At 43.0% G+C, this 23,055-nt stretch overlaps 1 protein-coding gene across 6 annotated transcripts in view; it reads left to right on the top strand.

Moving 5' to 3' along the window:
- The first annotated feature begins 398 nt into the window (after nucleotides 1-398).
- Nucleotides 399-23,055, top strand: part of ILDR2 (immunoglobulin like domain containing receptor 2) — an 80,500-nt gene continuing 57,843 nt past the window's right edge. For all 6 annotated transcript variants that reach the window (XR_008682768.2, XR_016037341.1, XR_008682766.2 and 3 more), the window contains exon 1: nucleotides 399-804. Coding sequence is in view for 3 of the 6 variants with exons in the window: in XM_055402775.2 (XP_055258750.2) it covers nucleotides 759-804 (46 nt within the window). In the remaining 3 variants the exon portion in view is untranslated. The remainder of the gene's footprint in view (nucleotides 805-23,055) is intronic.

Here is a 23,055-nt window from a genome sequence, read left to right as displayed (position 1 = left end):
GCGGATTCTCGCGTACCTTTTCCAATTCTGCGGAGCCCCTTGGTTTTTGGCATTGTCAATAAGCGATCGGGATGGGGGGGCAAGGGGGTTCAGCGAAAGCCCACAGCCTTGCCAACAAGTTATGCCAAGTCGCCGTTGGTCCCTCTCTCTCCAGTTAGAATGGCCCTAGCCACGTGGGTACCCAGACTCCCTCCTCGAGCCCACAACCCCGCTTCTGGCTGCGGTCCCGAACGCTGGCTTCGCTGGGAGCTGCCGGCGCTGATCGCTCCCAGCTCGGCGCAGCCCGCCCAGCCGCCACCCCCGCAGCCCTCGCCCCCTTGTACTTTGTCTCTCGGCCCTGACCTCGCGGCCGCAGGGGCGTGCACGTGACAGAGAAACTTTGGCAGGCCCTGCGCGGCGCGCGGCGGGGCGGGGGCCGGCGGCCGAGCTCCCCCGCGCGGCGCGCGCTGCGGCGGGAAGGCGCCCGGCCGGCTGCGCTGCCTGCGCGAGCGGGTGCGCCCGCGGGCTGGGAAGGCGCCGCCGAGCGCGGGGCGGACTCCGGGAGCCCGCGGCAACGCGCGTGCAGCCTGCGGCGCTGCCGGCCCGGGGCCCCGCCTGCGCTGCCGGGCCGGCGGGCGGCTGCACCGGGGACGCCGGGGCCCCGCTCGCGCCCGGCGCCGCGGCTGCGCCGCCGCCTCCGCCGCTCGGTTACATAGATCCTCCATCTCTGCCGCTTCCTACTTCCCTCACTCCTTAATCTGGATGGGAAGTTGGGGGAAATGGACAGAGTCGTGATGGCTTGGGTTGCTCTCCTCTGGCTAACAGGTAAGAGGCGTTTTCAACCGAGACGGATAACTTGACACGTATTCCGCTACTGGTACTATTCTCACCCTCCTCGCCACCCCATCCCCAGTTCCCCCAGACTGTCTTTAAAGCTGCTTAGCAGGCTGGTGGTAAGGGGGGAGGGGTGTGTGTGTGTGTGTGTGTGTGTGTGTGTGTGTGTATTAGAATGGTGGGGGAGGCCAAGAGAAGCCCGATCATCAAGCGAGCCGGATGGAGATGCAGGTGTTTTGACTCATTCGAGATATGAGATTGTTCTTGCCAATGTACATTTCCCTTTCCATACCACGGTTCTTCCTCAGTCTTATCCGGAGTTTGTATTATGTGAGTCCTGGGAAAAACCTGGCTGGGAAAAAAATGAAAGCTCAGGGGAGACTGATTAATTAAGAGAACTAGTTTTCTGGAGGTTGGAGGTACATGAGTACCTTGATTCCTTCCCTGGAGAAGCCCGGAGCCCCAGGGGCATTCTTCTGTGGCTTCCAGGGGTGCAGGGGAGCTGGAATAAGGAAGGAGACTGGGATGAAGGCTTGATTGGTTGTGGAGTTGAGGGCCTTGCTTGCGCTCACTCATTTGGTAGCATTTGGGGAGTGGTTCCATAGAGGAGAAGAGCCTTCCTCCCCTGATAAACAAGTGGGAACGCCTCCTAATAGTGATAATTTGCAGAGATATTCAGAAGGTCGGGTTTCTCTTTACCATTAGAGTCACTTCCTCTAGCTTGGACCCCCATATTTCCCCCTCCCTTTTGGTGAACTTTCTTCTCACCCTCCTGGGATCTGGAAAGGCTGTAGTTCCGAACCTGTGTTCCCACAGGATGATCTGAGAGGTTGAGAGACAGGTGGCCAGGCAGGGTGGGCAGCCCTGAGAGATTCATGGAGCAGCCCTGCCTGGGGTGGGGATGGAGGGGTTAAGCAAGCTGGAAACCAGGTGATGGAGGAGAGGAACAAGGGAGCAGAAAGGTGAGGACAAGAGGGGGCAGTGAAGGGCACGAGAGAACATGTAAAATAGCACCAAAAATAAAGTTGTGTCCCCTCTGGGGGCATTGAAGACTGGGAAAAATCAAGTCAGTAGGAAAAGAGGAACGAGATTAAAAATCTAAAGCAAGTGATTGAAAGAAGGTCAATAATACCGTTAAGAAGAAAGACAAAACTACTATTTCCCTTCGTTTCAGAGTAAGGTTATAAATTGCCTCAGTTTTTTTCCTATTCCTGATTAAAGGTCCCTAACACGGGCTCCTGCCCCCTGCTAGGTTTAGGTTTGGGGGGAGCCTTTAGCAGAGTTAGCCACTTCTTTTGGCTGCTCTGAGTTCATCCCTCCCACATTATTCAAATCTTATTCATCTCTAATTTCAGGGTTTGGCTGATCCATGCTTCCCCACTCCTCTGGCCTCCCAGTGCCTTCCACATCTACCCTTACTGATTCTGAATGTCCTTAATTTGCCTCTGCTTCTCAGTTATCATATTTGAGGGGAACTTTGGCCTTGAACCTCTATCACATCCCTAAAGTCCGCTAGTAATCTGTGGAAGAGTCCTTGATTCAGAGATGCTCTTCTAGACACCCTGGGGTGTACCCTAGGAAAGCTCTCTAAGGATTTTCAGGGCATGGGCAGAAGGGGAAGGTATAGCCCACGCTAGAGGGCTGACAGCTTTTTAATGCAATGGTCCCTGGAAGGAACAACCTAGTTCAGTCCTCTCAATTTATACAAATGGAGACCCAGAAAAGCAATATTAACACAGCAAGTTTGTGTTGGAGCAGGGGCCAGAACCCAGTTCTCTCGAACCCTGGGCCTGTCCTTCTCCTGTCGGCACCTGGAGAGATTGCTCCTGCCTGGAAACAGGCAACAGGTTATCAGGGCCATCCCAGCTGTCAGACGGCCAGAGCTTCTAGGCTCTGCAAGTCAGGTGGCTCCAGAGATCCCACTGATCACCCACGGGCATCCCCTGGTCCTAGTTTCCACTTCCCTTTCATCCCACGGTGGACAAGCCCTTCAGTCTCAGCCAAGTGCAGGAGCTAACAATGGCGGCTGGGGAGGGGAGCGGGGAGGAGAGAGGAGCAGTCAAGGATGAGATGGATTCAGACTCTTCGTTCACAGAGCAACCAGGAGAGGAAAGGTAAGACCTTTTAGTCCAGCCCAATCAATGAATTTTCTCTTGAGGGGGTGGTGGAAAGGGAGGGAAAAAGGAAAGGACAGATTAAAAATGAGTCAGAGAGCCAGAGGGGAAAAAAACACATTCATTCTCCCTCTCCCTCCCTTCTCTCTCCTCCCGCTTCTCTCCTTTTCTCCTACTCTCCTCCCATCCACCCTCCCCGCCCCCCCCCCCTCCAGTTTCTCTGTTTTAATGCAGGCTGAGCAATTTCTAATCAACACTTCAGGTTTTTTTTTTCCTCAGGCTCTAGCAGCTTCTTCCTCGTCTTTCAATGCAAACATTCTGCATTTCTTCCTGCTGTATGTTTAGCCTCCTGATTTCCCATTGTCAGTGTGAGGGAGCCTCCAGCAGTAGACTGGTTGGTTGTTGCTATTGTCCTTCTTGTTTTGCACAAAATAAAATGCTTACAGCTGCTACTTTAGCAACAGGTTCCATCTGGCAATAGGACTTGAGGAGGGTTCACTGTGTCTTTTTTCCTGAATACGGATGGCGTTTCAACCTTTCTGGCAGCAGAGGCTGTGAGAAACGCCAGAACTGTGGTGACACTCTGGGAACATACTCTAGGAGCAGGCAGTGCATTTTCCTGGAGACTCTTTTGGGTCTCTCTGTGATAAAGAGTGCTTATTCTATTAGTATTTCTTTTGGTACCTTTTTGGTGGTATTGACTGATTTATTCATCCATTTTCCAAGTATGTCCCTAATACCTGTGGTTTCTAAGTATTTTGATAGGTGCTGAGAATACAGAGCGGAGAAGGCAATGGCAAGCCACTCCAGTACTGTTGCCTGGAGAATCCCATGGATGGAGGAGCCTGTAGGCTGCAGTCCATGGGGTCGCTAAGGGTCGGACACAACTGAGCGACTTCACTTTCACTTTTCACTTTCACACATTGGAGAAGGAAATGGCAACCCACTCCAGTGTTCTTGCCTGGAGAATCCCAGGGACCGGGGATCCTGGTGGGCTTCCATCTATGGGGTCACACAGAGTCGGACACGACTGAAGTGACTTAGCACCAGCAGAGAATACAGAGAGAAAAGACATAGTGTTTGCCCTCAAACAGTGGTCAGTCTAGTCAGTGACTCAAATGAGTTTTCAGATAATTTTGATATGGAGGTAAAAAGTCCTACAGTAAGAGCCGTGAGAGCCACACAGGTGCTGTAAGGGCATGGATGGGGCATAGCTGCCTCTAGCCTGGGGTGGGAGTCGAGCAACTCGGAAGCAGACTCCTGGAAGAGGTGATGGCTGAGTTGGCATGTTTAGTCACGCACAGTCAGCTGCTGAGTTACTATCACATCCAGGCATTGTGCTGCGGTTAACAAGACAGCCCTGCACCCCAGCAACTTACAGTCTGGTGGTGGTGACATCAGGGGCGCAACTGTGAACAGTTACGGAGGACCACTTGCAAAGGCGACCGTGGAGACATGCACCAAGTGTTGTGGGTGCCGTAAGGTGGCTGCTCACCCAGGCTACATACAGCAGGAAGGGAAGTTTCCAGGAAGGGTTGTTACCTGGTTTGTTTGCATTCAGGTAGATGCCTGGTGACCATATGAGAATGGGCTTGCGTATGGGGAATTAAAGTGTTATGAGTCCTAGAGAGGCAGGAGTTTCTTTTAAAGATTCCTGACACCTCAGCATCTGGCGTGCTGCAGTCCATGCGGTCACAGAGTTGGACACGACTGAGCAACTGAACTGAACTGTCACCTCAACTTCCATTATCTCTTTTTTTCCATCCTTTCAATTCCCTTCCCTCTGTCCATTTTTCCCCATAGAAGAGACCCTTTTTGTACTGGAGCATCTTTTAGCACTTTATTTCAACTCTCTCCACTTTCTACCATAAGTCTGGATGCTTCTTCCCGGACTAGGAAAGGGAGCTTGTTTCATATCCCATTCACTGCTCGGATTTTAGAGTCGTAGTTCTGCTGAGTGTCTAGCTCACACAGACGTGGGCATTCGTTCTAGCCGTCCTGGTGTGATACTGTGCTAGCACTACACTCGTCTTAGTGGGAGTGCCTAGTCCTTACAGCGTTAGTCGTGTTGGCACCAGGACTTGGTCAGTGGAAAGAACTCTAACCTAGGATTTGAGGACTGGATTCCAGTCCCTTCTCCACAGATTAACTGTATATCCATGGGATCTGGGTCTTACAATCTGTTTTTTTTTTTCTTTTGGCACGTAATTTTATTGAGATATAATTGACATATAACATTAGTTTCAAGTGTACAAGATTCCATATTTATATACGTTATGAAATGATCACCATAATAAGTCTAGTTAACATCCATCATCATATATAGTTATAATTTTTTTCTCGTGATAGCTTTTAGCATTTATTCTGTTAGCAACTTTCAAATATGCAACATATTATTATTAACTTTAGTCACCAGCCTGTGCATTATATTGTTGTGGACTGCAGAACACTGGGCTTCCCTGTCCTTCACTATCTCCCGGAGTTGGCTCAAACTCATGTCCATCGATTTGGTGATGCCATCCAACCATCTCATTCTCTGTTGTCCCCTTCTCCTCCTGCCCTCAGCATCAGGGTCTTTTCCAGTGAATTCGCTCTTTGCATCAGGTGGCCAAAGTATTGAAGCTTCAGCTTCAACGTCAGTCCTTCCAGTGAATACTCAGGGTTGATTTCCTTTCGGATTGACTGGTTTGTTCTCCTTGCCCTCCAAGGAACTCTTAAGAGTCTTCTCCAGCACCACAATTCAAAAGCATCTATATTTGGTGCTCAGCCTTCTTTATAGTCCTACTCTTACATCTGTACATGAGTACTGGAGAAACTATAGCTTTTATTACATGGCCTTTGTCAGCAAAGTGACGTCTCTGCTTTTTAGTATGCTGTCTAGGTTTGTCATAGCTTTTCATCCAAGGAGCAATTGTCTTTTAATTTCGTGGCTGCGGTCACCATCTGCAGTCATTTTGGAGCCCAAGAAAAAAAAAATCTGTGCATTATAAACTCAGGACTTATTTATAAACTAGAAGTTTGTACCCTTTGACCCCCTCACCCATCCCCCACCTCTGGCAACCACCAATCTGTTCTCTATATCTTATGAGCTTGGTTTGTTTTTTTTTTTTGGTAATTAATTTATTTTTTATTGGAGGCAAATTATTTAACAATATTATATTGGTTGATTTTGTCATACATTGACATGAATTCGCCCCAGGTTTACATAAGTTCCCCCTCTTGAACCCCCCTCCCACCTCCCTCCTCCCTTTATCCTCCCTCTGGGTCATCCCCGCATGCCAGCCCTGAGCATCCTATAACATGCATCGACCCTGAACTAGTGATTCGTTTCACATATGACAACATACGTGTTTCAATGCCATTCTCCCAAATCATCCCACCCTCACCCTCTCCCACAGAGTCCCAAAGACTGTTCTATACATCTGTGTCTCTTTTGCTGTCTCGTATACAGGGTTATCATTTGCATCTTTCTAAATTCCATATATATGTGTTAGTATACTGTATTGGTGTTTTTCTTTCTGGCTTACTTCACTCTGTATAATAGGCTCCAGTTTCATCCACCTCATTAGAACTGATTCAAATGTATTCTTTTTAATGGCTGAATAATACTCCATTGTGTATATGTACCAAAGCTTTTTTATCCATTCGTCTGCAGATGGACATCTAGATTGCTTCCATGTCCTGGCTATTATAAACAGTGCTTCAATGAACATTGGAGTACATGTGTCTCTTTCAATTCTGGTTTCCTCGGTGTGTATGCCCAGGAGTGCGATTGCTGTATCATATGGCAGTTCTATTTCCAGTTTTTTGAGGAATCTCCACACTGTTCTCTATAGTGGCTGTACTAGTTTGCATTCCCACCAACAGTGTAAGAGGGTTCCCTTCTCTCCACATCCTCTCCAGCATTCATTGCATGTGGACTTTTGGATAGCAGCCATTCTGACTGGTGTGAAATGGTATCTCATTGTGGTTTTGATTTGCATCTCTCTGATTATGAGGGATGTTGAGCATTTTTTCATGTGTTTATTAGCCATGTTTATGTCTTCTTTGTAGAAATGTCTGTTTAGTTCTTTGGCCCATTTTTTGATTGGGTCATTTATTTTTCTGGAATTGAGCTGCAGGAGCTGCTTGTATATTTTGGAGATTAATCCTTTATCAGTTGCTTCATTTGCTGTTATTTTCTCCCATTCTGAAGGTTGTCTTTTCACCTTACTTATAGTTTCCTTTGCTGTGCAGAAGCTTTTGATTTTAATTAGGTCCCATTTGTTTATTTTTGCTTTTATTTCCAATATTCTGGGAGGTGGGTCATGGAGGATCCTGCTGTGATTTATGTCGGAGAGTGTTTTGCCTACATTCTCCTCTAGGAGTTTTATAGTTTCTGGTCTTACATTTAGCTCTCTAATCCATTTTGAGTTTATTTTTGTGTATGGTGTTAGGAAGTGTTCTAGTTTCATTCTTGTACAAGTGGTTGACCAGTTTTCCCAGCACCACTTGTTAAAGAGACTGTCTTTTCTCCATTTTATATTCTTGCCTCCTTTGTCAAAGATAAGGTGTCCATAGGTGCGTGGATTTATCTCTGGGCTTTCTATTTTGTTCCATTGATCTATATTTCTGTCTTTATGCCAGTACCATACTGTCTTGATGACTGTGGCTTTGTAGTAGAGCCTGAAGTCCGGCAGGTTAATTCCCCCAGTTCTATTTTTCTTCCTCAAGATCGCTTTGGCTATTCGAGGTTTTTTGTATTTCCATACAAATTGTGAGATTATTTGTTCTAGTTCTGTGAAAAATATCGTTGGTAGCTTGATAGGGATTGCATTGAATGTATAAATTACTTTGGGTAGTATACTCATTTTTACAATATTTATTCTTCCAATCCATGAACATGGTATATTTCTCCGTCTATTAGTGTCCTCTTTGATTACTTTCACTAGTGTTTTATAGTTTTCTATGTACAAGTCTTTTGTTTCCTTAGGTAGATATATTCCTAAGTACTTAATTCTTTTCGTTGCAACAGTGAATGGAATAGTTTCCTTAATTTCTCTTTCTATTTTCTCATTATTAGTGTATAGGAATGCAAGGGATTTCCGTGTGTTGATTTTATATCCTGTAACGTTACTGTAATCATTGATTAGCTCTAGTAGTTTTCTGGTAGAGTCTCTAGGGTTTTCTGTGTAGAGGATCATGTCATCAGCGAACAGTGAAAGTTTTACTTCTTCTTTTCCAATTTGTATTCCTTTTATGTCTTTTTCTGCTCTGATTGCTGTAGCCAAAACTTCCAGAACTATGTTGAATAGTAGTGGTGAGAGTGGGCACCCTTGTCTTGTTCCTGACTTTAGGGGAAATGCTTTCAGTTTTTCACCATTGAGGATAATGTTTGCTGTGGGTTTGTCATATATAGCTTTTATTATGTTGAGGTATGTCCCTTCTATTCCCACTTTCTGGAGGGTTTTTATCATAAATGGATGTTGAATTTTGTCGAAGGCTTTCTCTGCATCTATTGAGATAATCATATGATTTTTATTTTTCAGTTTGTTAATGTGGTGTATTACGTTGATTGATTTGCAGATATTGAAGAATCCTTGCATTCCTGGAATAGAGCCCACTTGGTCATGATGTATGATCTTCTTAATATGTTGTTGGATTCTGATTGCTAGAATTTTGTTAAGGATTTTTGCATCTATGTTCATCAGTGATATTGGCCTGTAGTTTTCTTTTTTTGTGGGGTCTTTACCAGGTTTTGGGATTAGGGTGATGGTGGCCTCATAGAATGAGTTTGGAAGTTTCCCTTCCTCAGCAATTTTCTGGAAGAGTTTGAGTAGAATAGGTGTTAGCTCTTCTCTAAATGTTTGGTAGAATTCAGCTGTGAAGCCGTCTGGACCTGGACTTTTGTTTGCTGGAAGATTCCTGATTACAGCCTCTAGTTCCGTGCTTGTGATGGGTCTGTTCAGATTTTCTATTTCTTCCTGGTTCAGTTTTGGAAAGTTGTACTTTTCTAGGAATTTGTCAATTTCTTCCAAGTTATTCATTTTATTGCCATATAATTGCTGATAGTATTCTCTAATAATCCTTTGTATTTCTGTATTGTCAGTTGTGATCTCTCCATTTTCATTTCTGATTTTATTGATTTGGTTCTTCTCCCTTTGTTTCTTGATAAGTCTCGCTAGTGGTTTGTCAATTTTATTTACCTTCTCAAAGAACCAGCTTTTGGCTTTGTTAATTTTTGCTATGGTCTCTTGTTTCTTTTGCATTTATCTCTGCCCTAATTTTTACAATTTCTTTCCTTCTACTGACCCTGGGGTTCTTCATTTCTTCCTTTTCTAGTAGCTTTAGATGTAGAGTTAGGTTATTTAGTTGATTTTTTTCTTGTTTCTTGAGGTGTGCCTGTATTGCTACGAACTTCCCCCTCTTAGCACTGCTTTTACAGTGTCCCAGAGGTTTTGGGTTGTTGTGTTTTCATTTTCATTCATTTCTATGCATATTTTTATTTCTCTTTTGATTTCTTCTATGATTTGTTCATTATTCAGCAGCGTGTTGTTCAGCCTCCATATGTTGGCATTTTAATAGTTTTTCTCCCGTAATTGAGATCTAATCTTACTGCATTGTGGTCAGAAAAGATGCTTGGAATGATTTCAACTTTTTTGAATTTACCAAGGCTAGATTTATGGCCCAGGATGTGATCTATCCTGGAAAAGGTTCCGTGTGCGCTTGAGAAAAAGGTGAAATTCATTGTTTTGGGGTGAAATGTCCTATAGATATCTATTAGGTCTAACTGGTCTATTGTATCATTTAAAGTTTGTGTTTCCTTATTAATTTTCTGTTTAGTTGATCTATCCATATATTATTGCATTATTGTTAATTTCCCCTTTCATACTTGTTAGTAATTGTCTTACATATTGCGGTGCTCCTATGTTGGGTGCATAAATATTTATAATTGTTATATCTTCATCTTGGATTGATCCTTTGATCATTATGTAGTTTCCTTCTTTGTCTCTTTTCACAGCCTTTGTTTTAAAGTCTATTTTATCTGATATGAGTATTGCTACTCCTGCTTTCTTTTGGTCTCTATTTGCATGGAATATCTTTTTCCAGCCCTTCACTTTCAATCTGTATGTGTCCCTCATTTTGAGGTGGGGTTTTTTGTTTTTGAAGATTACACGTGTAAGTGAGATCATGCAGTATTTGTCTTTCTGATTTATTTCACTCAACATAATGATCTCAAGGTCCATCCATGTTGTCACAAATGGTAAGATTTCATTCTACTTTATGGCTGAATAATATTCCATTGTGTGTGCATGGATATAAATGTCAGTTATACACACACGCATGTATAAATACGTAGTGTGGCATCTTTTTATCTATTTATTAAATGACAGATGCTTAGCTTGTTTCCATATCTTGACTATTGGCTATTGTAAATAAAGGAGCAGTGAACACGGGATTGCATATATTATAATCTTTTAAAAACCCTTTTCTTTTTATTATTTTATCTTTAATTGGAGGATAATAGATTTACAATGTTGTCTTGGTATTATAATCTTTTGAATGAGGTCATGTCTTTCAGCTCTAAGACTCTTTGGTGCGGAACTTTTCTCCCTTTAATTTTGATGAGTTGGAAATCAGACTTACAGAGCCCTTAGTGCCCCTTCATGGATCACAGCCTTGTCATGGCAAAGGGACTTGCATAACTCAATGAAGCTATGAGCTACGCCATGCAGGGCCACCCAAGATAGACAGGTCGTGGTGGAGAGTTCTGACAAAATGTGATCCATTGGAAGAGGGAATGGCAAATCACTCCAGTATTCTTGCTGTGAGAATCCCGTGACCAGTATAAAAAGGCAAAAAGATATGACACCAGACGATGAGCCCCCCAGGTCAGAAGGTATCCAGTATGCTACTGGGTAAGAGCAGAGGGCAGTTACTAATAGCTCCAGAAGGAATGAAGCGGCTCAGACAAAGCAGAAATGACGCTCAGTTTTGGATTTGCCTGGAGGTAAAAGTAAAGTCTGATACTGTAAATAACAATATTGCATAGGAACCTGGAATGATTGCTGAGAGAAATATCAGCAACCTCAGATATGCAGATGATACCCCTGTAATGGCAGAAAGTAAGAGCCTCTTGTTGAGGGTGAAAGAGGATAGTAAAAAAGCTGACTTAAAACTCAACATTCAAAAAACTAAGAACATGGAATCCAGTCCCAACACTTTAAGGCAAATAGGAAGGGAAAAAGTGGAAGCAGTGACAGACTATTTTTTTGAGCTCCAAAATCACTACTGATGGTAATTGTAGCCATGAAATTAAAAGACGCATGCTCTTTGGAAGGAAAACTATGACCAACCTAGACAGCATATTAAAAAGCAGAGACATCACTTTGCTGACAAAGATCCGTCTAGTCAAGGCTATGGTTTTCCATTAGCCATCTATGGATGTGAGAGTAGGACCATAAAGAAGGCTGAGTGCCAAAGAATCGATGCTTTCGAACTGTGGTTCTGGAGAAGACTCTTGAGAGTCCCGTGGACAGCACGGAGATCAAACCAGTCAACCCTAAAGGAAATCAACCCTGAATATTCATTGGAATATTCATTGAAACTGAGGTTCTAATATATTGGCCTCCTGAGGCAAAGAGCCAACTCATTGGAAAAGACCCTGATGCTGGGAAAGATTTAAGGCAAAAGGAGAAGGGGGCAGCAGAGGATGAGATGATTAGAAAGCATCACTGACTCAATGATGTGAATTTGAGCAAACTCTGGGAGACAGTGAAGGACAGGGGAGCCTGGTGTGCTGCAGTTCATGGGGTTACAGGGAATCAAACTCAACTTAGCAACTGAACAAACAAACAAACAAAATGTCCTCAGTGAGGAGCCACAGAGGGAGCCCCTGTTATCTTCAGCCTTTCTCTGACCACTAAGGACTGGAATGAAAAACAGCAGCTGGGAAGGGAGAGCCCATGTTCGCATTTTCAGAGCAACGAGTAGCACCCAGTGCCTGGTGGACAGGATAGGGTCAACTCTAAATTAAAGGTTGTCACATTGGGAACTGTTGAAGTGAGTCAAGTGCTTTGGGCCAGGTGGGATGAATCCTGCTCTAGCCAACATGGCCCTCAAATGTCCTTTCTGGTCTCAACTTTTTGTTCCAGGACACACTTACCTCTTTACTCCTTCCAATTATTTTAGCTCTTATACTGACTTTCCCCCAATTAGGAATTATAAAGAAAGGTAAGGTATAATCTAATTGTTGCTCTTGCTTATTTAGATACTATAATGCTTTTCTAGTTTTGTGAGTGGTAAAGAATCTGCCTGCCAATGCAGGAGATGCAAGAGACACTGGTTCAGTCCCTGCCTCGGGAAGATCCCCTGAAGTAGGAAATGGCAACCTACTCCAGTTTTCTTGCCTGGAAAATTCCATGGACAGAGGAGCCTGGCAGGCTACAGTCCATGGGGCTGCAAAGAGTCAAACATGACTGAGCGTGCACACAATACTTTTTTAACGTGTTTTATGACTTTTTAAAATGTCTTTTGATGCTTCTAAGTAAGACTGGTTATTATCTCCCTACACAGAAGAAGAACAAGGCTCAGAGGAAGTAAATGACTTGTCTAAGCCCATTGCATCTTACTGATTAAACATTAGAAATAATGTCACTGACTTACATGTGACTTGGTTGTTTCAAATGCCTGCATCCAAGGGAAACATTTTCTAGTTAAGGTGGGTGAAACTAGAACTCCTGACTTAAGGGTGCAAATCCAGGTGTCTGGGCTTCCCTGATGGCCAGTGAAAATGAATCCACCTGCCAAGCAGGAGATCACACATTTGATCCCTGGGTTGGAAAGATCCCCTGGAGGATAAAATGGCAGCCCACTCCAGTATTCTTGCCTGGGAAATTCCATGGACAGAGGAGCCTGGTGGGCTACAGTCCAGGGGGTCATAAAAGAGTCAGATGCAACTTTGAGACTAACAACAGCACAGCGTGGTTATCTGTCACAGGGCATTGGGTAACGAGGCTCAGAATTCACAGAACTCGGGGAAATGTTACAGGGAAAAGTGGTAAAGAATAGCTTTTAGTATTTCTAATTAAATCCTAAGATCTACAGGAAAGGAGTGAGTGAGGATTGCTCCAGTGAGGCACAGGAGAGCATCAGCTGTGGCCCCGTGACAGCAGAGGCTGCTGGCATGTCAGAGCCCAGCTGGGAGTAGCGGCTGGTGCTGTGCATCCAGGAGCCACACAAGAGGTAGCATATGTAGCTTTAAAATCTTGGTCTTTAAGATAGCTTCTGGCTTGCTGGAAATGAAAGATGGCATCTTGGATGACTAGAGTTCGTTATGGGCCAAGAAACAAGGAAGAACTCAGAAGAACATGCTGCTTCCCTATTCTCCTCCAGCGGCTGGAGCCTTGCAGGAAGTATTGCTCTAAATTAGGAGTGGAACCTTCACATTCAGCTGGAATCCTGCATCGTCACTCCTCTCTTGCCCTGGGCTCATCAGGAGGCAGCTGGGAAAGAGGGATAAGGCTCAAACTGACTTGGATTTAAATACTAAATCAATAGTTTACCTTGTTTTCTTTAGCTTTAAAATGGGAAAGCTAACTTACCTTGTAGGGTTAAAATGATCATTAAAATGAAATGATGTATAATTCCTAGCACAGTATTTGGTACATAGTATGCTCTCGATGCTTTTTATGGGCCCAAAATAGGAATATTAGTCAGCATTTTGATGTAGCAATAATCAACCTCATAATCTCAATAGCTCACAACACCAAACATTTAGTTGTTCATATTATATGAGAGCTTCAGTCAGCTGCAAGTCAACTGTGAATTGGCTAGAATTGGTGGACTTGGCTCATTTCCAGATGTCTTCTTATTCCAAGACCCAGGATGAAGGAGCAGCTACAATGTGGGCATGCTGTTCTCCTGGTGGAGGACTCAAGGCTGATAGGGAGAGGGCACAGAGCCAAATGGCACAAATGCCTTTTAAGCTTCTGCTTGGACAAGTCTTATGGCACATGTACTCACATTTCATTAGCCAAACATGTCACCTGGCCAAGCCATAGTCTGGAGTGTACTCTTCCTATGGGGAGCAATGCAAGAGTGAAGAGAGAAAACTAACTGGGAACAAATAATACAAAACTGGGTTAAATCATTCACCTGAATGTGTTGAGTACCTACTAGGTAGCAGCTTTTAAAAGCCTTCAGGAGAGAGCTTGTTGTTATTAACAATGGCCAAGACATAACTAAATAGAAAATTCTTGGACAAGATGATGTGCTTCTCTAGGGTACTATGACTGCAGTAAGAGTGAGAAGAAACTTTTGTATAAGAAGTGATAGCTAAGGAAGTCAGGAAAGATAAGTTGAAGTTACTAGAGGAAGAGTGGGATTGAGGGAAGGGAAATTTACAGAGGAGACAGCATGTGCAAAAGCCAGGAATCAAAAGAGGACATGATGTTTTTTGAAAAGTATAAATATTTTACTTTTTTTTTTTTAAGTGAGTGAATAGCCTGTCCCTTCTCCAGGGGATCTTCGTGAGCCAGGAATTGAACTGGAGTCTCCTGCATTGCAGGCAGATTCTTTACCAGCTGAGCTACCAGGAAAACCCCATGGAAGAGGGTGCCCCCATTAAAATGAGTCCTTGTACTTCTGAACGCCTACAGGGAGTATTTGAAAGTGTGAGAGCAAAGGAGTGCTATGACCAGATGTGCCTTTTAGAAATATTATTTGAACCTCAATGTGGAGGGTAGATTAAATGTAGACAGACATGCAGCAAAAACCAGCTAGAAGATCCCTGCAGAAAGAGAGGGGAGACACGATGAGATTCTGAGCTCCGGTGGTGCAGTTACGATGGGAGGAGAAGACAGTGACAAGAGATGGCAGAGGTAATCCTGGCTTGGTTCCAAGTGGAAGCTGAAGGACAGGAGTATCAAAGATGTCTCCAGGTTCCTGTCTCGGGACTGCTGGAATGCCATTTGTGGACATGAACTAATATAGGAGGAGGAACATGTAAGGGAGGGAGATACAGGTTAAGTTTTTTGCATTATATTAGTTAGAGTAAGCCTAAGATGCTAAGCAACAGTTAGAACTGGACATGGAACAATAGACTGGTTCCAAATAGGAAAAGGAGTACGTCAAGGCTGTATATTGTCACCCTGCTTATTTAACTTATATGCAGAGTACATCATGAGGAATGCTGGGCTGGAAGAAGCACAAGCTGGAATCAGGATTGCCAGGAGAAGTATCAATAACCTCAGATATGCAGATGACAACACCCTTATGGCAGAAAGTGAAGAGGAACTAAGAAGCCTCTTGATGAAAGTGAAAGAGGAGAATGAAAAGGTTGGCTTGAAGCTCAACATTCAGAAAACAAAGATCATGGCATCTGGTCCCATCATTTCATGGGAAATAGATGGGGAAACAGTGGAAACAGTGTCAGACTTTATTTTTTTGGGCTCCAAAATCACTGTGGATGCTGATTGCAGCCATGAAATTAAAAGACGCTTACTCCTTGGAAGGAAAGTTATGACCAACCTAGATAGCATATTAAAAAGCAGAGACATTACTTTGCCAACCAAGGTCAGTCTAGTCAAGGCTATGGTTTTTCCCGTGGTCATGTATGGATGTGAGAGTTGGACTGTGAAGAAAGCTGATCGCCGAAAAATCGATGCTTTTGAGCTGTGGTGTTGGAGAAGACTCTTGAGAGTCCCTTGGACTGCAAGGAGATCCAACCAGTCCATTCTAAAGGAGATCAATCCTGGGTGTTCACTGGAAGGACTGATGCTAAAGCTGAAACTCCAATACTTTGGCCACCTCATGCGACAAGTTGACTCATTGGAAAAGACTCTGATGCTGGGAGGGATTGGGGGCGGGAGGTGAAGGGGACGACAGAGAATGAGATGGCTGGATGGCATCACCGACTCGATGGACATGAGTTTTGGTGAACTCCGGGAGTTGGTGATGGACAGGGAGGCCTGGCATGCTGTGATTCATGGGGTCGCAAAGAGTCGGACACGACTGAGTGACTGAACTGAACTGAAGATGCTATATCAAAGAGACCCTAATAATAGTTTAGAACTCACATAAAATAGTTTTTTTCTCTCTCCTGTAACAGAAGAGAACTAGTGGGACTGAGTCTACTGTTCCCATATGTGGCTCCCAAGACTGCTCCAGTGATAGGTATTTTTCAGCTAGTAGAGGCAAGGAAAACAGAGGATCAAGTATTTGTTTTTAGGGAGGTGAGGTGAAAATCGCATACATCATCCCTCCTCACTATGTCCTGAATCTAGTCCTATGACCATAATTAGCTACAAGGGAGGCTAGGGAATATAATATGTGTCTGTCTTGGCTGGCCAGATTAAAACCTGGAAGGTTCTGTTTCTAAAAGAAGTGGACAGTTAGCATCTCCATCTATAGAATGATGAGCTTGGGGCGCTTGCGTAACATTCGGATGGAAAAAGAAGTTATATATTTGGGTCTGGAGCTTGGGTAAGAGATCTGAACTGGAAATACAGGTAACTAGTTGATCAAAGTGGAGAAGAGCTTTCTCACAGGAGCTTTCTCTGCCCACATGGCTGGTCCATCCAAGGAGTCTGACCCACCTGATTGAATCAGGACCGCTTCCACAGTTCCTGGGCCGTGCAGGGTAGACTGACCTCTTTTAGTACTGCTTTAGTCACACTGGAACAGCATGTAAGCCGGCTAGACGTTACCCATGAGCTTGCTTCAGATCTCTGGAAGATGAGCAAATCAAATAGAAAGGAGATGTGCTTCTGGCTTTCATTTGCACAGTGGTGGCAGAGAACGGGAAAGCATGGCTCAGTGGGACACACAGGACGTATGCTTAATGAATGGCAAGCTCTGTGTGCATAAGCGCCAGAGCTATAGGCAGCAAATAATAAGTAGGCCATGAGCAATGCCCACCTGAGCAAGGGTAACACCAGTGTTTACTTTAGCCCAATAGAAATGGGGAGATACTGATGCTTTTTAGGACCCTTGGGGAGAAAACATGAAAGAATATTGTCATATTTTTAAAATATTTTTTAAAAGAAATCTCAAAATAGTACATCTGGTTACCCTAACCCTAAAATGGATCAAGCCATTAGGTACTGTGGTAGCAAACAAGAGAAACTGATTCTGTTCAGTTTAAGCAATTGGACAGAAAGAAATTTATTGAAAGAAAATTGATTAACCTACAGGACCAATAAGCAAACTGGAGAACTAGGCTTAGAAAATAGGCAAACACTAAGAGAATGTCTATGATTCTTGGTAAAGCCTTTTTTGTTTTATAACCCAACTATATCAAAAGATGAAGTTTCTACTTCTGGTGGTTAAAAGGTTCAAGTTGTGTTTTGTCTTTAAAAATTGAGGTCAGAATTTCCCAAAATGCTTTGTTTTCCATGCTGACAGTACTAAGGGATGGACACACTGTGGACCAAACCTAGTGGAGATGCTTTAGCACGCATTATTCATCTCTTCTGCTTAGAAAACCTGCCTATCAATTGTTCCTAAAACAATGTCATAGGAAATTGGGACAGTGTGTTAAAAATGTGAAGACATGTTTGATTTGCATTTCTCTGATTATGAGGGATGTTGAGCATTTTTTCATGTGTTTGTTAGCCATCTGTATGTCTTCTTTGGAGAAATGTCTGTTTAGTTCTTTGGCCCAGTTTTTGATTGGGTCGTTTATTTTTCTGGAATTGAGCTGCAGGAGTCGCTTGTATATTTTTGAGATTAATCCTTTGTCAGTTGCTTCATTTGCTATTATTTTCTCCCATTCTGAAGGCTGTCTTTTCACCTTGCTTATAGTTTCCTTTGCTGTGCAGAAGCTTTTAATTTTAATTAGGTCCCATTTGTTTATTTTTGCTTTTATTTCCAATATTCTGGGAGGTGGGTCATGGAGGATCCTGCTGTGATTTAGGTCGCAGAGTGTTTTGCCTATGTTCGCCTGTAGGAGTTTTATAGTTTCTGGTCTTACATTTAGATCTTTAATCCATTTTGAGTTTATTTTTGTGTATGGTGTTAGGAACTGTTCTAGTTTCATTCTTTTACTTAAAAGTAGTTCTGATTTGAGGTTTAAGATAAAAAGGATAAAACAGAAAAATATGAAATTCTGAGATCTTTATCTGAAAATTAGTTAACAACTTAAATTAACCAATGTATTTCTTAACATTTTTAATGATAAAATTAGAAATAAGTGAAATAGCAATAATAATAATAGTATTTATAATAAAATTTTCACTTAAGATAATTTTGAAAACTAATTCTAGTGGAAAGAGAGAAATATGAAAGAACATTTGTTGACTCAATTTTTTTTTTTTATAAAAGTATTAATGCAAAAACAATAGTTTGTGGAGCTGGAAGATGGGAACAGACATAGTAGATTTAATGAGATATGAAAACATAGTTAGAAAACAAATATTAATAAAGTGTTATGAAAATTGTCAAAAAAATGTGAAGACAAAAAGATGAATTTCTTAAAGATCTAACTTAAAGGCAGGAAAAAGAAGATATGTATTGTCATATTGAATGAAGAAAAAACGCAGGGCTCTGAAAACCAAGACATGCTGGTGAATGGGCAATTCTGAGGGCTTCAAGAGTTGAAGGATGGATGAGCTTGATATAAATTTCTAAAGATGCCAGTCTGTTGTGATAATAATTTTCCATTATCTTTAGCAGCAATCTTTACTTCTCTAAAATGGGGCTGTGCTTACAGATCTGCGTCTCAAAAATGCTGGCAGGAATAGCTTACAACTAGTGGGGAAAAGAGACTTGCTTTGAAAAAAAAGAAAGTGCTAAAATAAGAACAGCATTGCTGTAGATAACTGCTTTTGTTATCCTTGCAAGAACACAATTCCTCATGTATAGAATCCTTTTTTTAAAAATGAGAATTGGGTCAGGAACTTATTTTGCCATATGTTACTTGTAGCTGATCCTCCTGGTGATTAGCTGAGATGGGGCCTGAGGCTCTGAGCTGTCACTCATCACTCTACTTTTAGGCAGCTTTTCTAGTTATTGATCAGAATCCATTCTCTGCACTGAGGACCACCTGCTGAGAAAGGCCCTTTGGATTCACTTACTCATTTCTTCATTCCTTCTTTGATTCATTCCACATTTTTGAGCTTCAGCTCTATTTTATGGCCTTGCTGTATAATGAGGATACAGAGTCAACCAAATCCACCAAGCTGGATTTAGAAAAGGCAGAGGAACCAGAGATCAAATTGTCAAAATCATTGGATCATCTAAAAAGCAAGAGAGTTCCAGAAAAACATCATCTACTTCTGCTTTATTGACTATGCCAAAGCCTTTGACTGTGTGGATCACAACAAACTGTGGAAAATTCTGAAAGAGATGGGAATACCAGACCACCTGACCTGCCTCTTAAGAAATCCGGATGCAGGTCAGGAAGCCACAGTTAGAACTGGACATGGAACAACAGACTGGTTCCAAATAGGAAAAGGAGTACGTCAAGGCTGTATATTGTCACCCTGCTTATTTAACTTCTATGCAGAGTACATCATGAGAAAGGTTGGGCTGGAGGAAGCACAAGCTGGAATCAAGATTGCCGGGAGAAATATCAATAACCTCAGATATGCAGAGGACACCACCCTTATGGCAGAAAGTGAAGAAGAACTAAAGAGCCTCTTGATGAAAGTAAAAGAGGAGAGTGAAAAAGTAGGCTTAAAATACAACATTCAGAAAACTAGGATCATGCCATCTGGTCCCATCAATTCATTCAAAATAGATGGGGAAACAATGGAAGCAGTGACAGACTTTATTTTTGGGGGCTCCAAAATCACTGCAGATGGTGACTGCAGCCATGAAGTTAAAAGATGCTTGCTCCTTAGAAGAAAAGTTATGACCAACCTAGACAGCATATTAGAAAGTAGAGACATTACTTTGCCAACAAAGGTCCATCTTGTCAGAGCTATGGTTTTTCCACTAGACATGTATGGATGTGAGAGTTGGACTATAGAGAAAGCTGAACACTGAAGAATTGATGCTTTTGAACTGTGGTGTTGGAGAAGACTTTTGAGAGTCCCTTGGACTGCAAGGAGATTTAACTAGTCCATCCTAAAGGAGATCAGTCCTGAATATTCATTGGAACGACTGATGCTGAAACTCCCAATACTCTGGCCACCTGATGCAAAGAACTGACTCACTGGAAAAGACCTTGATGCTAGGAAAGATTTAAGGCAGGAGGAGAAGGGGACAACAGAGGATGAGATGGTTGGATGGCATCACTGACTCAGTGTCCATGAGTTTAAGTAAACACTGGGAGTTAGTGATGGACAGGGAAGCCTGGCATGCTGCAGTCCATGGGGTCGCAAAGAGTTGGACACGACTGAGCTGAACTGAAATCCACCAAATCCTGTTCCTTGCCGTCAGGGACCTTAGAGTTAGAAACCAATGTATATTGGTTCAATATATAAAATTCAATTTATATTGAATTTTTCAAGATCAGAAGCTGGTCTTTTAAATTTATTTCCCCAGAACTTAACACTGTATTTTAAAACATGTTTTTGAATGAATTTGAGTTAGATAGTCAAGGGCAGTTTTCCTGAAGATCAGGGGCACAGTATAAACTGGAAGAATGGTCTGGTGATCCAAGAATGATGACTCCTTCTTTTGCAAATATAGGAAACCACCTATAATCTTCAATCTTCAGTGTATCATCTCGTGCTTCTTTTGGCCAGGAATCCTAATTTTTACAGATATGTTCCATATAGTATGATCCCTTACTTGACTTACCTTCTTTTTCTGTCTTTTGCTGTCTTCTCTAAGCAGTCTCCTTCCAGTTTGGGCGGATACTTGCTTTATTTTGTAGAGTGAAATATGGATTCTTCCCATACTTCTATAAATGTTTTTATAAGAGCTTCAAAACACATATCCTTTCTGGTGTCACCAGTGCCCAGATTCCTAGTCCCAGCCTTCCCCTTGTGCCAGCGGGTGCTTCTCACGTGTGTGCATGACCTACACTCAGTGCTGCTGTCTACCTCCCAGAAACTCCCCAGCTACATGTCCTGATGTTTCCCTAGCTGGGGGAATAACATGTTTACAATAAAAGAATGGAAAACATCTTAGTATGCCTGGAACGTGTGTGGGGCCAAATCATGGAGAAAATCTTACATGCCATGTCAAGGCATTTGGACCTTATCCTGGAAAGAGTAGGTAATCTTTTGAGCCTAAAAACAGGAGACTGTCTTTTCTGAAAGAATATTCAAGATATAAAAAATGTGGAGTGCACTGGGCTGGAAGTAGGGAGACCACTGAAGAGGCTGTTATAAACCAGGTTTTGAAATGAGGACTTTTGTAAAGTGGTAGCAAGAGCTTTGGGCCCAGTCTAGCTTTGGGCTTCCCTGGTGGCTCAGCGGTAAAGAATCCACCTGCCCATGCAGGAGACCCAGGTTTGCTCCCTGGGTTGGGAAGATCCCCTGGAGAAGGAAATGGCAACCCACTCAAGTATCCTTGTCTGGGAAATGGCATGACCAGAGGAGCCTCATAGGCTATAGTCCATGGCGTTGCAAAAGTGTCAAACACAACTTAATGACTAAAGAACAATAAAAGCCTAGCTTCAAATCTGTCACTTGCTAACCCTCATGTGTTAGGTAAGATACATACATTCTCTGAGAATCAGTTTCTTCATCTATAAAATGGATGTAATGATAATATCTACTTTATAGGATTTTTTGAGAGAAAGATACTACATGAATGACACTTAATACAATTTCTAATATATAGTAATTCTTTCACAATTACTTCCTGGTAGAAGGAATAGAAACCTGATTTATTCCCCCTGGGAATGACCGTAGGAATAGAGAAGAGTCAAATTGGAGAAAGATTTGGAATTAGTGACCATCATTAGAGGAAATGATCAAAGCTTTAATTTCTATCTGCAGGGACAGAACACGGGCAGTACTGGCAAAAGAGCTAGTGAGACAAGGAAGACCAGTCTATGAGCAAGAGTTGAGGTGGGAAAAGAGAAAGTGATGTATGATTAATTTGAATATAGAAAGTGAAGTCGCTCAGTCATGTCTGACTCTTTGCGACCCCATGGACTGTAGCCTACCAAGCTCCTCCGTCCATGGGATTTTCCATGCAAGAATACTGGAGTGGGTTGCCATTTTCTTCTCCAGGAGATCTTTCTGACCCTGGGATTGAACCCAGGTCTTCTTCACTGAAGGCAGAAGCTTTACTGTCTGAGCCACCAGGGAAATCCTGTTTAATTTGAACTATCTGTTAAACATGCAGGTGAGGTTTCATGAAGTTGAGGGTCTGAGACATAATTGGTAGTTAGAAATATGGGAGAATAAGATTTCTTAGATCAAATGCACAGGTGAACATTACAAAGTGGCTGAAAATTTTCAGTTTATTTACCTGGCACTCAAAGATGTTTTTTATTAGCCTGTATAGACCAGTATAAGAAGTACTAGGTTTTTGACATCTGACAGGTGGTGACATAGAAAAACAAAAATCTATAAAAGGTGGGACTCAAGTTCAGGACACTAACCTAGCCCCAGGGCAGATCTCTTGGGAACTAGAGTCAGAGGGAGGGTGTCCCCAGGTCAAACCTCAGTGTCCACAGGAGACTGTCAGTCTTCATCCTCATCCAGACTTGCCATGACTCTGAGGGGCCTGATCTGGGATAGGAGTGGGGATTCCATGAGAGGTGTTTTTTGAAGTTGAGTGAATAGCAACTTTACAGTTTCAGATATAGATTAGTCATGTGTCAGTATATTGGAAACAAAACCTAGTCCTCAGGAGAAGGGCCTTATATCAGGGCCCAAGCAAGCAGGGCTGGATCTCGGGACAAGGCTTTGGTCCCAGTGGATAGCAAGCCAGGTGGAAACACAGCCTAATATAAGCATGGACTGAGGGAAAGACATGTGGCTCAGGGGGTGTGGGAATCGCAGCCCTCACCCAGAACCCAGGGTTAGGGCCAGAAGAGCAGTTCTAGGCCTCGCCCTCCGGTGGGAATGGGGCATCTGACAGGGCTGGCCAGGACAGGCTTGGGGCCTGGGTTCTGTGTATCCTACAGTTTTGAAGCTTCTAGAGCTAATGCAGGGATTGGCTTCTTTACCCTTCTAACTCTTCACTCTGGTCCTCAAATGTTCAATAAGCTGACATTTCCTTGAAATCCCTAGTTTTGTCC

The sequence above is a fragment of the Moschus berezovskii genome, chromosome 4 (assembly GCF_049115385.1).
Source record: "Moschus berezovskii isolate FMDL1 chromosome 4, NW_MosBer_1.0, whole genome shotgun sequence".
NCBI classification, from domain to species: Eukaryota; Metazoa; Chordata; class Mammalia; order Artiodactyla; family Moschidae; genus Moschus; species Moschus berezovskii.
The sequence above is the reverse complement of the archived record's forward strand: the minus strand, read 5'-3'. Positions and strand labels throughout refer to the sequence as shown.